Source organism: Ostrea edulis, chromosome 9, assembly GCF_947568905.1.
Source record: "Ostrea edulis chromosome 9, xbOstEdul1.1, whole genome shotgun sequence".
In the NCBI taxonomy this organism is placed as follows: domain Eukaryota; kingdom Metazoa; phylum Mollusca; class Bivalvia; order Ostreida; family Ostreidae; genus Ostrea; species Ostrea edulis.
In genome coordinates, this window is record NC_079172.1 from 7,530,012 (window position 1) to 7,545,265 (window position 15,254).

Genomic DNA, 15,254 nt, shown 5'->3' on the forward strand with positions numbered 1-15,254 from the left:
CACACACACACACACAGGCATCCTATTGGGTTCCGGGTTACAATAGGTCCTCAGTACCTCTTGCGTATCGTAAGAGGCGACTAAAGGGGGCGGTCCTTCGGATGATACCGTAAAAACTGAGGTACGTGTCACCGCAGGTATCCCTCCCAGCTCAAAGGTCGTAAGCGTAGAGCATAAGCCTAAATTCTGCAGCCCTTCACCGGGAATTGTAACGTCTCAATATGAGAGAAAAATTCTCGAGTGGGACGTTAAACAATAGACAATCAATCAATGAAAATAATATCAGACAATTTGAGGCCCGAAGAATGTCTGATATTTTTCTTTCATACAGAACCCTGTGAGGGATATGCCGTACCTAAAACATTGCCCTTTAAATTTTCTTTGTTGATTTATCTGAGATAGTCCGCTTTTGGATATCAGTACTGAGAGAATTTGATCTTACAGTCAATATCACACCGCCCACTAATATCAGATGATCAAAGTTAAATCTTAAATTAAACGCACAAAGGAATTCCGTTAAAACAATATATACTTATTTTAACGTAGTTAAAATTATGAGAAACCGGAACTGTTGCACAATTTTATGTAATCAATCTTTTGTGCAACCATGAATTAGAGCTACCAATTGATTTATTACGGGGGAGCATGTTCTGCGTCTGATTAAAACCAGACCTTCAATCTCGCTTCCCTCTTTTTTTCTCGTTGTCCGCTTGTTGAAGGTCTGGCAACACCGGCCTGTAGGTCACGTCAAAGGTTACTTTGTATACATTAACTTCTATTTTAAAGATCCAATCAAATGAAGAGATCTCTATATAAATCAACCAGCGGACATAGAAAAAAAGAGAGCGAGATTGAGGGTCTGGTTTTAATCAGACTGGTTCTGCGTGTGCTAATTCATAAATGGAGACAAGCTTCCGACATAAGAGTTGATGTTACATGGGTTTGAATAATCCCGTTTAAAGTCACTCTTTCACAGTCATTTAGTTGCTATAATGATCTACTTTGTAAATACAACCTGTCGATTGCTGTCTTGTGTGTTTTATAGCAAGCATTAGGCCATTTTTACTTATCAATTTTGACTACTGATTACTCTGTTTTTCTAATCAGGATATAAGGCTCACAGTATGTATGACAGGTCAACAAGGGATGCTTACTGCTATTAGGCAGCTGAACCCACCTCTGGTTAGGAATTAACTGATATAACCCGGGTGTGATTTCTGGCGTTTGGAGTTGGTTAGATAGAAAATTAGAGGAAATCTGGAAAACGCGTTACCAGCCCGTTGTTTCACACGCAATACTCACTAGTAAACTTGATGCCGTTTCTCATTTTTCTCACTTCATTGATAAAATTACCGGGAGAGCGAAGAGAACAAAAGGGACAGCGGTCGTTCTAACACTGTCAGAGAAGAAAAGAAGGTAGAATATGATAAGAAACTGAAGAAGTAGTATTTACATCGGAGGGGCAATTGATTGGTGGAGAAGTTCTCGAGAACAAACGAAAGCACAGATGGGCGAAGAAATGGCGTGAATTATTCTCAAACGGTAAAGAAATGGATCTGTCCAAAAGGAAGGTTGTGTATTCTTAATACAAGATTTATTAGCGGCAAACTAACACCTCAACTTTATGATAAACAGATTTCAGCTTCTCCATCGTCAACTTCCCATATTTATGTAGCGATATTCCATTACCACCACCATATAGTGTTTATATCTCTCAACTGATTAGATACGCAAGAGCTTGTTCTGTGTATGATCACTTTAAATCGAGGCATGCTACTGACAAATAAATTGATGTTATGGCGGTTTAACAGTCTGAATTAAAGTTGATTGTTATAACGTTATATTTTGTCAATACAACCTGACGTGTTTGATACCGATTGTTAGGCTGTTCATGGCACATTAAGTTTGACTACAGATTACTTCGTTTACTGATCAAGATATGGGATTTGCGATGGATGTGATCGGTCGACAGGGGATGCTTAAATGCTTACTCCTCCTAGTCCCGGATTCATCCGTGATTCTTTATAAGAGTTATGAGATTGATCACTGTTCGTTATCTTCACCTTTCATGCATGTTTTACGGAAAAATTTGCTGTTTATCTTATCTTTACTTTGTAGTAGATTTTCCCTGTAGTCTTGCTTTGTTTCGGTATAATAAACAATTTATTGCATAAACGGGAGATATAAATCACGAAAGGTGAAGATAGCGAACAGTGATCAATCTGAAAACTACTATAAGGAATACAAAATAAAGAGTTGGGAAAACACGGACCCCTAATGCCTATGTAATATATGATGTGTTTATTTACTGTAGTGAACTGATGAATAATACAGAAAATGATCTATTATTGCGGTTTTAACGCCCATTAGTGTATTAGATGCAGAACTGTAACTTGTGGAGAAAAATCGAATAGACAAGAGAGGTACAATTCCACATGATAAAAACCATTGTTTTTTTTTTTTTTTTTTTTTTATATATATGGCTGATGTCTTATTTATTATCTTGCATCATCTCAAAATTTTTGATAAAAGAAATCTTTAATATTTCCAATATTTTCCAACTCCACTTCGGTGGAAAGATTTATGCAAACATTCAATAAAGCTCCATGCCTATACTATATATATATATATATTCTCATTTAGTACAAAAGTGTATCAGTCTTGTTAACAGATTATTGATTCTTGCTGTTTTTTCGTGGTGTGTGATACTTGTTTATGTAATATATGTCTCTTGATAAAGACACGGGTTGCGTCGAAAATCTTACATACATACTTACAGGTACATAGAGGTATAATGCAACCGCAGAAATCAAAAACGCAGAACAAAATTTAGTACGGATCGAAAGGCAAAATTTTTCAATTGCATAAAATACTCGTCATACGATGTAACCCTAGATATGTAATATAAGTAGAATAAAAAAACCTACATGTGTAATATAAAACCTTTCGATGTAATATAAATCCTTCCTGTGTAATATAAAACCTTCCTAAGTAATGTAAAACCCACCTGTGAAATATAAAACCTATCAGAGTAGCATAAAACCTCCCTGTGAAATATAAAACCTACCTGTGTAATATAAAACCTACCTGTATAATATAAAACCTACCTGTGAAATATAAAACCTATCAGAGTAGCATAAAACCTCCCTGTGAAATATAAAACCTACCTGTGTAATATAAAACCTACCTGTATAATATAAAACCTACCTGTATAATATAAAACCTACCTGCGAAATTTAAAACCTACCTGTAAGATATAAAACATTCATGTGTAATATAAAACTTACCTGTGTAATATAAAACCTACCTTTGTAACATAAAACCTATCTTTGCAATATGAAAATTAAGGAATAAACAATTAAGATAAATCAACAAATTTACAATTAGGGATTTTAAGATAGTCTATTATGTATTTTTGTTAACGACGTAGATTAACAGTATGTAGATTACATACATATGCATTTGTTTATGTAATATACGTCTCTTGATAAAGACACGGGTTGCGTCGATAAATTCAGTGCACGCACGCAATATTTCGCGCACGCACGCGTATATATGTTAAAACTCAAAACACTGAACATAATTTTTTCACTTTATAAATATATTCATGTACATATCTAAAGTTTTGATTTTAATCAAAATACACATTTATAATAGTTACATGCAGATTTTCACGAAGTTAACATAATTTATTCTTCATAAAATCATATTTTTTGTTTCGTTTCAATTTCTGATTACTTGCGATTTTAATTTTAATCGTATAGAAATATTGAAAATCAATATTAACAAGAATAGATATGGGTTACCCCCATATCCAAGATATTCGACTTTTAATTTACTTGAATTTTCACTATGCTCAGCTGATCTCTAAGAAAAGACTGCACTTGTTATGAAACTGGTGTATAGTCCTTCATGTCCGTAGCAAATACCGTCACCAGTCTTTTGTCACTAGCAAACAGTGCACACACCGGTGCTTGCAAGACATATGAAAAAATGGATAGATGGCACAAATACGGTACAAAGATATTTATGCTTTTTTGTCGAATGATAAAGAAGGAAATCAAGGAAGTTGGGGATTAGCAAATTTATTAAAATACAGCAGAAAAGTATAGCTTTAAAAATACTACATGAGAATGCGTATACCTATTAATACAACTTATTGGGGCACATACTTTGTGCAGGCTTAATTTTTGCTAAAAATGATAATTTTTATCACAAAATATCCCTATCAAACCAGTCTTATTTTATCATTCTTCCCAAATTTTTCCTTTTATATCTGTATGGAAATTCAAAGCAAAGACATGAAAAAATTCAAATCTCTCGGAATAAATACAATTGTACTCTAATTTTTACCAAGAAGGATTGATGTAATCTACACTTTCTCCAAATTTTGTGTATGGTATAACCTTAACAGCAAAGAAACCCTTAAAAAATAAATAGACATGTGTATGTCACACTGAATACATTGCAAATATCTTCAGACTGGTGACCTTCACCTTTTAATTGTGGTCCGAATCCAGGTGTTGAGTGTTGTATACGCATTCCGTCATTAAACAACGGGAAAACCCCACATAAATTAATGATTAACATTCTCTCTCAGAAGAAATTGTATGATAATTAACGAACAATATTCATCAAAGTAATATAAAACTTTTCAATCGAAGAATGACCTATATTTCGTGAAAAGACGGAGGCAGCTAGCGTAGGAATATGAACACTTCTTATATACATTTCTGGCGGAAAAGTGATTTTTCTTAAAAACATTTGACTTTAATTTTGTTTTCTCCCACGTATTACATACACATCGATATTCTATACATTTGTTGTAATCCTGCATCTGCTGATCATGAATGGAACTATATTTTTTCAGAGCAATTGTGTGAAGAGTACCTGAATCCAGTAATATATCCTGAATAGATAGTATGCACTGATCGAATATATTAAATATCTTGAATAGATAGTATACACTGATCGAATATATTAAAAATCCAGTACGCTTTCTATGCTGACGTATCTATCTCGTCTATATATCTTCAATGTTATTGATAAGTGAATTACTGCATACGTCAACACAGACAGCGTACTGGATTTTGAACCAACATCAGATCTGAGTTCAGGCATGCATGAAGTGTTATTTCAGTTTCTTTGTACTGTATAGAATAGGGTGTGTCTATATATCACGAGCCTGAGGTACACATGAATATTTATGAGATACGTCTAACAATTAAAAGGAATCCGATGCAGTATTTTAATCCCGGAATGTATTTCCTTCTTGTGCATGGTTACCAAAATGAAAGGACACTATGTACTTTTTAATTCATACCTTTTGTAATGTTAATTATAAGTAGAGAGAGAAATCACAAACGTGAAATTTGTCAGGTATTCATTGATTTAAAAAACCATTTCAATAAATATTTACACTGTAGATTACTTCAATAGTAGAAAACCAGCACCCTAGGCTATTGATACGCTCCACCGAGTTCTACAGGACCAGTCGGAAACCAGTACCCTTAGGCTATTGATACGCTCCACTGAGTTCTAGAGGACCAGTAGAAAACCAGTACCCTAGGCTATTGATACGCTCCACTGAGTTCTACAGGACAAGTACCCTAGGCTATTGATACACTCCACTGAGTACTACAGGACCAGTAGGTAACCAGTACCCTAGGCTATTAATACGCTCCACTGAGTTCTACAGGACCAGTACCCTAGGCTATTGATACGCTCCACTGAGTACTACAGGACCAGTAGGTAACCATCACCCTAGGCTATTGATACGCTCCACTGAGTTCTACAGGACCAGTACGAAACCAGTACCCTAGGCTATTGATATGCTCCACTGAGTTCTACAGGACCAGTCGGAAACCAGTACCCTAGGCTATTAATATGCTCCACTGAGTTCTACAGGACCAGTAGGAAACCAGTATCCTAGGCTATTGATACGCTCCACTGAGTTCTACAGGACCAGTACCCTAGGCTATTGATACCCTCCACCGAGTACTACAGGACCAGTAGATAACCAGTACCCTAGGCTATTGATACGCTCCACTGAGTTCTACAGGACCAGTAGGAAACCAGTACCTTAGGCTATTGATACGCGCCTCCGAGTACTACAGGACCAGTAGGAAACCAGTACCCTAGGCTATTGATACGCTCCACCGAGTACTACAGGACCAGTAGGAAACCAGTACCCTAGGCTATTGATATGCTCCATTGAGTTCTACAGGACCAGTAGGAAACCAGTACCCTAGGCTATTGATACACTCCACTGAGTTCTACAGGACCAGTACCCTAGGCTATTGATACGCTCCACTGAGTACTACAGGACCAGTAGGTAACCAGTACCCTAGGCTATTGATAGGCTCCACTGAGTTCTACAGGACCAGTAGGAAACCAGTACCCTAGGCTATTGATACGCTCCTCCGAGTACTACAGGACCAGTAGGTAACCAGTACCCTAGGCTATTGATACGCTCCACTGAGTACTACAGGACCAGTAGGAAACCAGTACCCTAGGCTATTGATACGCTCCTCCGAGTACTACAGGACCAGTCAGAAACCAGTACCCTAGGCTATTGATACGCTCCACTGAGTTCTACAGGACCAGTCGGAAACCAGTACCCTAGGCTATTGATACGCTCCACTGAGTTCTAGAGGACCAGTAGGAAACCAGTACCCTAGGCTATTGATACACTCCTCCGAGTACTACAGGACCAGTCGGAAACCAGTACCCTAGGGTATTGATACGCTCCACTGAGTTCTAGAGGACCAGTAGGAAACCAGTACCCTAGGCTATTGATACACTCCTCCGAGTACTACAGGACCAGTCGGAAACCAGTACCCTAGGGTATTGATACGCTCCACTGAGTTCTAGAGGACCAGTAGGAAACCAGTACCCTAGGTTATTGATACCCTCCACCGAGTTCTACAGGACCAGTCGGAAACCAGTACCCTAGGCTATTGATACGCTCCACTGAGTTCTAGAGGACCAGTAGAAAACCAGTACCCTAGGCTATTGATACGCTCCACTGAGTTCTACAGGACCAGTACCCTAGGCTATTGATACGCTCCACTGAGTACTACAGGACCAGTAGGTAACCAGTACCCTAGGCTATTAATACGCTCCACTGAGTTCTACATGACCAGTACCCTAGGCTATTGATACGCTCCACTGAGTACTACAGGACCAGTAGGTAACCAGCACCCTAGGCTATTGATACGCTCCACTGAGTTATACAGGACCAGTACGAAACCAGTACCCTAGGCTATTGATATGCTCCACTGAGTTCTACAGGACCAGTCGGAAACCAGTACCCTAGGCTATTAAAATGCTCCACTGAGTTCTACAGGACCAGTAGGAAACCAGTACCCTAGGCTATTGATACGCTCCACTGAGTTCTACAGGACCAGTACCCTAGGCTATTGATACCCTCCACCGAGTACTACAGGACCAGTAGGAAACCAGTACCCTAGGCTATTGATACGCTCCATTGAGTTCTACAGGACCAGTAGGAAACCAGTACCCTAGGCTATTGATACACTCCACTGAGTTCTACAGGACCAGTACCCTAGGCTATTGATACGCTCCAATGAGTACTACAGGACCAGTAGGTAACCAGTACCCTAGGCTATTGATATGCTCCACTGAGTTCTACAGGACCAGTAGGAAACCAGTACCCTAGGCTGTTGATACGCTCCTCCGAGTACTACAGGACCAGTAGGAAACCAGTACCCTAGGCTATTGATACGCTCCACTGAGTACTACAGGACCAGTCGGAAACCAGTACCCTAGGCTATTGATACGCTCCTCCGAGTACTACAGGACCATTCAGAAACCAGTACCCTAGGCTATTGATACGCTCCACTGAGTTCTACAGGACCAGTACCCTAGGCTATTGATACCCTGTAATGATATAAACTGTTTATTGAATCTGACAGGTGTTTCCGTTGGGGACCGCGCGTGTTTGCTGGCCTTGCAGTTTTAGACTGGGAAAAATGCGGATATTTCATTCATACTTGTAATTTGATAATGCCATGCCTTAGCACTCTAATATTCATTCTGAGTTTGCTTGTCTTACTATTAACATGTACATAGTGTAAATAAAGCATTTGTAAAACCGTAACGGCTCTGTAGTGCCTTTATTAAATACATGTATTACTAAGAAAACTACAACATGGTGTCAGAAGTAAAACTGGATTAATTATCGGATTAACAATGGCCCAAAGACTTCAGCCACCGAGTGCATTGACTTTGCATGGGAATTTAAAAGAAAATTGGAGACGTTTTCAACAGCAGTTTCAAATTTATTTGTCTGCGTCAGAAATAGGTAAAAAAAGGCGAAGAAATCCAGGCCAACACCTTTTTGCACATCATAGGACCTGATGCGCTTGAAATATATAATACATTCACCTGGGCAGAGGCAGGGGATGAGAAAAAACTTGCCAAAATTATTGAGAAATTTACCGCATACTGCAATCCGAAGAAAAATGTGGCGTATGAACGACACATCTTTAACAGACGGAGTCAAAATCCCGGTGAGAAAATAGATGGATATGTGACGGAATTACGCATTCTAGCCAAATCGTGTGAATTTGGAGATTTACATGATTCCTTAATTCGCGACAGAATTGTCTGTGGAATCGCCAGTGACTCGGTAAGGAGGAGACTACTGAGGGAATGCGACCTCACATTGGATAAAACAATGGATATCTGCAGGGCGGCGGAAACATCTGACAACCAAATGAAAACATTTGTGGAATCAAAATCCACGGAACAAAAAATCGATGCAGTTCAGAAAAGAGGTGGGAAGAAATTTGGAGCAACAAATAAAACCGAAATAAAACATATCCAGAATTGTAAAAAATGTGGAAAATCACATGCTTTGAAAAAATGCCCAGCTTACGGACAAACATGTCACGAATGCGGAAAACCGAATCACTACGCAAAAATGTGCCGATCTAAGAAGACAAAAAGCAAGAAAATTCATGGAGTTGACCCAGAATCAGATTCCGACAGTGAATTCGGAATAGAAACTGTAGAAGATACACATGACACCCGAAGAAAGTGGACTACGACACTGAAAGTAGAAAATACAAATGTAAAGTTCAAAATAGACACAGGTGCTCAGTGTAACATTATTCCAAAGAACATGTGCGATAAATTGGGAATAACGAAATTACAGCAGTCTAAAGCAAGACTTATATCATATACGGGCCACAAGTTAAAGATAGATGGCAAAATTCGGTGCACAGTACAGCACAAGAATAAATATTATGCGCTGCAGTTTTACGTTGTACCTGGAAAGGTGGATCCCATTATAGGATTAGCGTCATGTGAGGAAATGAACATCCTGAAACTTATTGAAACAGTAAGTGAATCTAAGACCGCAGAAGAAATTTTTCGAGATTTCTCAGATGTGTTTGAGGGCATAGGATGCATGAAAGGCAAACATCATATTCATATCGACAAAATTGTTCCACCAGTTGTTCATGCACCGAGAAAAGTATCCTTCAAAATGCGCGACAAATTAAAAGAAGAACTGGACAGAATGGAATCATTAAACGTCATAGAAAAGGTCAACGAGCCCTCTGAATGGGTAAACTCATTGGTTATAGTGGAGAAACCAAACAGAGTGAGGATTTGTCTGGATCCCCGTGATCTTAACAAAGCTATTAAACGAGAACACTATCCTATGAAAACCGTAGATGACATCACACATCAGCTTGCAGGGGCCAAAGTATTCAGTACTTTGGACGCCTCCTCTGGATTCTGGGGTATAGTACTTGACCAGGAAAGTTCAAAGCTAACAACATTTAATACTCCGTTTGAGAGGTATCGCTACAAACGAATGCCATTTGGAATTTCATCTGCGCCAGAAGTATTCCAGAAAAGGATCTTTGAAAAAATTGAAGGATGTGATGTCATAATGGATGACATTCTTATATGGGGTAAATCTGTACAACAGCATAATGAAAGACTCGAGAGAGTTTTAAAGGCAGTGCGTCATGAGAAAATAAAATTGAACAAGAAGAAGTGTAAAATACAGATGAACGAAGTTAAATATATGGGTCACATTTTCGGAGAAGATGGACTAAAAACTTGTAATGACAGAATCAAAGCCATAAGTGAATTCCCAGAGCCTACAAATGTAAAAGAATTGCAGAGATTTTTGGGAATGGTAAATTACATAGGAAAATTTATTCAAAACCAAGCCACGATCACAGAGCCCTTGAGGGAGTTACTTGAAAAAACCGTTGCATGGCACTGGCATGAAAAACAACAACAAAGTTTTGATCAGCTGAAGTCCGTGCTCATCAGTGCTCCAGTACTAAAGTACTTTAATCCGGACGAAGACATCACACTCTCTGTAGACGCGTCATCAACAGGACTAGGAGCCTGCATTTTACAAAATGGACAGCCAGTTGCCTATGCTTCTAGATCATTAAACAAATCGGAACGAAATTACGCACAGATAGAAAAGGAACTGCTAGCAATTGTGTTCGCTTGCAAGAAATTTCACCAATACATCTATGGACAAAACATCCATGTAGAATTTGACCACAAACCCCTTGAGAGTTTGTTCAAGAAAACATTGTCATCGGCGCCACCGCGCATTCAACGTATGATGATTAAAGTACAGCCGTACGACCTGAATGTCAAATACAAACCAGGGAAATATCTGTACATAGCGGATACCTTAAGCCGTGCGACTGAGTCAGAATCAAGTCAAAGTGACAAGGATGAATTTGAAGTGTTTGCTGTTCGTTACTTGCCGATATCGGACGAAAAGGTAAACGAATTGGCGATAGAGTCTGCAAAAGATAAAGAAATAAATGCCTTACAAAAAGTAATTCTTGAAGGTTGGCCAGATGATATTACAGAGTGCAACTATTTCGTTAAGAAATACTGGAATTTTAGAGAGGAACTCAGTCTTTACAACGGGATTGTCACAAAGGGTCGCAGACTAATTATACCCTCGAAACTCAGAAGCGACATCCTGAATCAATTGCATTATGGACATATGGGAGCCGAAAAATGCAAACGTCGAGCCAGAGAAGTTGTGTTTTGGGTAGGAATTAATTCGGACATAGATAAGAAAGTTGCAGAGTGCAGAGTGTGCAATAAATACCAAAGGAGACAACCCAAACAACCTCTAAAACCTCATCCAGTACCACTTAGGCCATGGCAGAAACTTGGACTCGACTTGTTTGAGCTAAACAGAAAATCGTTTCTTACTGTTGTGGACTACTTTTCAAAATTCTTTGAAATATGTGAACTGCAGAGCACAACCAGCTCCAGTATCATCAAAAAATTAAAACCAATATTTGCTCGCCACGGGATACCCGAGGAACTGATCAGCGACAATGCACCGAATCTCGTCAGTGACGAATTCAGGAAATTTGCTACTGAATATGGATTCAAGCACACAACATCGTCCCCGCATTACCCACAGAGTAATGGCATGACGGAGCGTACAGTCCAAACTGTAAAAAACCTGAAAAAATCAAATGAAGCTCAAACGGATCCAAACCTCGCATTATTAGAAATACGTAACACACCGATCGACGGGGTAGGAACTCCTACTCAACTTCTGTTCGGACGCAGGACGAGATCCATATTACCGACGCACGAGGCATTACTGAAACCACATATCAAGACCCGTAAAATTCGGACTGCTCTTGTCAACAAGCAGAATCAACAAAAAATTTATTATGACCGTAATGCACGCGAACTACCCAATCTGAAAGTGGGAGACAACGTTAACATTCAATCAGAAAATAAACCATGGAAGGAAGGAGTAATTGTACAGAAATGTCCGGAACCACGATCATATGTCGTAGAATCCGAAGGAGTTGAATACCGTAGAAATCAAAGACATCTGATGAAAAACAGCGAAACTGACAAATCTGGGGAAGGAAATAACACCGAGATCGAAAGCGATAACGCTGCAGTGAATGACAATGCGCAGAACGATATCGAGCACGTGCAGAAAACGCGCAGTGGCAGAACAATAAAGGTGCCTGAAAAATTCTCAGACTTTGTAATGTAAAAAACTTTATGGTATATCAGACTCATATATATAGGATTTATATAATTATATATTCAATGTATTCCTGTGTAATCATTGATATATTATCTTGTAAGAGGTTGTGGTAAAGACAACACTCCAACGGTAGGTTATGTGCTTGAACCTCTTACCTCAAATTATTTCAGAAAAAAATAATTGTAAAATTAATTGTGTTTGCTAAGGCATATATTTGTTTACCGTAAATTCTAATCTCAAAGGGAAGGTGTAATGATATAAACTGTTTATTGAATCTGACAGGTGTTTCCGTTGGGGACCGCGCGTGTTTGCTGGACTTGCAGTTTTAGCCTGGGAAAATGCTGATATTTCATTCATACTTGTAATTTGCTAATGCCATGCCTTAGCACTCTAATATTCATTCTGAGTTTGCTTGTCTTACTATTAACATGTACATAGTGTAAATAAAGCATTCGTAAAACCGTAACGGCTCTGTAGTGCCTTTATTAAATACATGTATTACTAAGAAAACTACAACATACCCTCCACCGAGTACTACAGGACAAGTAGGTAACCAGTACCCTAGGCTATTGATACGCTCCACTGAGTTCTACAGGACCAGTAGGAAACCAGTACCTTAGGCTATTGATACGCGCCTCCGAGTACTACAGGACCAGTAGGAAACCAGTACCCTAGGCTATTGATACGCTCCATTGAGTTCTACAGGACCAGTAGGAAACCAGTACCCTAGGCTATTGATACACTCCACTGAGTTCTACAGGACCAGTACCCTAGGCTATTGATACGCTCCACTGAGTTCTACAGGACCAGTAGGAAACCAGTACCCTAGGCTATTGATACGCTCCTCCGAGTACTACAGGACCAGTAGGAAACCAGTACCCTAGGCTATTGATATGCTCCACTGAGTACTACAGGACAGTAGGAAACCAGTACCCTAGGCTATTGATACACTCCTCCGAGTACTACAGGACCAGTCAGAAACCAGTACCCTAGGCTATTTATATGATCCACTGAGTTCTACAGGACCAGTTGGAAACCAGTACTCTAGGCTATTGATACGCTCCACTGAGTTCTAGAGGACCAGTAGGAAACCAGTACCCTAGGCTATTGATACACTTCTCCGAGTTCTACAGGACCAGTAGGAAACCAGTACCCTAGGCTATTGATACGCTCCACTGAGTTCTACAGGACCAGTACCCTAGGCTATCGATACCCTCCACCGAGTACTACAGGACCAGTAGGAAACCAGTACCCTAGGCTATTGATACGCTCCATTGAGTTCTACAGGACCAGTAGGAAACCAGTACCCTAGGCTATTGATACACTCCACTGAGTTCTACAGGACCAGTACCCTAGGCTATTGATATGCTCCACTGAGTTCTACAGGACCAGTAGGAAACCAGTACCCTAGGCTATTGATACGCTCCTCCGAGTACTACAGGACCAGTCAGAAACCAGTACCCTAGGCTATTGATACGCTCCACTGAGTACTACAGGACCAGTAGGAAACCAGTACCCTAGGCTATTGATACGCTCCTCCAAGTACTACAGGACCAGTCAGAAACCAGTACCCTAGGCTATTGATACGCTCCACTGAGTTCTACAGGACCAGTCGGAAACCAGTACCCTAGGCTATTGATACGCTCCACTGAGTTCTAGAGGACCAGTAGGAAACCAGTACCCTAGGCTATTGATACACTCATCCGAGTTCTACAGGACCAGTAGGAAACGAGTACCCTAGGCTATTGATACGCTCCACTGAGTTCTACAGGACCAGTCGGAAACCAGTACTCTAGGCTATTGATACGCTCCACTGAGTTCTAGAGTACCAGTCGGAAACCAGTAACCTAGGCTATTGATACGCTCCACTGAGTTCTAGAGGACCAGTAGAAAACCAGTACCCTAAGCTATTGATACGCTTCATTGAGTTCAAGAAGACCAGTCAGAAACCAGTACCCTAGGCTATTGATACGCTCCACTGAGTTCTAGAGGACCAGTAGAAAACCAGTACCCTAGGCTATTGATACGCTCCACTGAGTTCTACAGGACCAGTACCCTAGGCTATTGATACGCTCCACTGAGTACTACAGGACCAGTAGGTAACCAGTACCCTAGGCTATTGATACGCTCCACTGAGTTCTACAGGACCAGTACCCTAGGCTATTGATACCCTCCACCGAGTACTACAGGACCAGTAGGAAACCAGTACCCTAGGCTATTGATATGCTCCACTGAGTTCTACAGGACCAGTACCCTAGGCTATTGATACGCTCCACTGAGTACTACAGGACCAGTAGGTAACCAGTACCCTAGGCTATTGATACGCTCCACTGAGTTCTACAGGACCAGTACCCTAGGCTATTGATACCCTCCACCGAGTACTACAGGACCAGTAGGAAACCAGTACCCTAGGCTATTGATACGCTCCATTGAGTTCTACAGGACCAGTAGGAAACCAGTATCCTAGGCTATTGATACGCTCCTCCGAGTACTACAGGACCAGTCAGAAACCAGTACCCTAGGCTATTGATACGCTCCACCGAGTACTACAGGACCAGTAGGAAACCAGTACCCTAGGCTATTGATAAGCTCCATTGAGTTCTACAGGACCAGTAGGAAACCAGTACCCTAGGCTATTGATACACTCCACTGAGTTCTACAGGACCAGTACCCTAGGCTATTGATATGCTCCACTGAGTACTACAGGACCAGTAGGTAACCAGTACCCTAGGCTATTGATACGCTCCACTGAGTTCTACAGGACCAGTAGGAAACCAGTACCCTAGGCTATTGATACGCTCCTCCGAGTACTACAGGACCAGTAGGAAACCAGTACCCTAGGCTATTGATATGCTCCTCCGAGTACTACAGGACCAGTAGGAAACCAGTACCCAAGGCTATTGATATGCTCCTCCGAGTACTACAGGACCAGTCAGAAACCAGTACCCTAGGCTATTGATACGCTCCACTGAGTTCTACAGGACCAGTCGGAAACCAGTACCCTAGGGTATTGATATGCTCCACTGAGTTCTAGAGGACCAGTAGGAAACCAGTACCCTAGGCTATTGATACCCTCCACCGAGTTCTACAGGTCAAGGTTATAGGGTAAAAAATGTTGATACCCACTGAAACGTCTTGTCACAAGGAATACTCATGTGAACTATCAAAGCTCTATTACTTACTATTCAAAAGTTATTAGGAAGGTTAAGGT

General features: G+C 40.4%; 1 protein-coding gene across 1 annotated transcript; it reads left to right on the forward strand.

The window, feature by feature from the left end:
• The first annotated feature begins 8,173 nt into the window (after positions 1-8,173).
• On the forward strand, positions 8,174-12,049 carry LOC130049949 (uncharacterized protein K02A2.6-like). The gene is made up of 2 exons (XM_056148202.1): positions 8,174-8,185; positions 8,327-12,049. Exons 1-2 carry the CDS (start codon positions 8,174-8,176, stop codon positions 12,047-12,049), a joined length of 3,735 nt encoding a protein of 1,244 aa, XP_056004177.1.
• Positions 12,050-15,254: the final 3,205 nt, after the last annotated feature.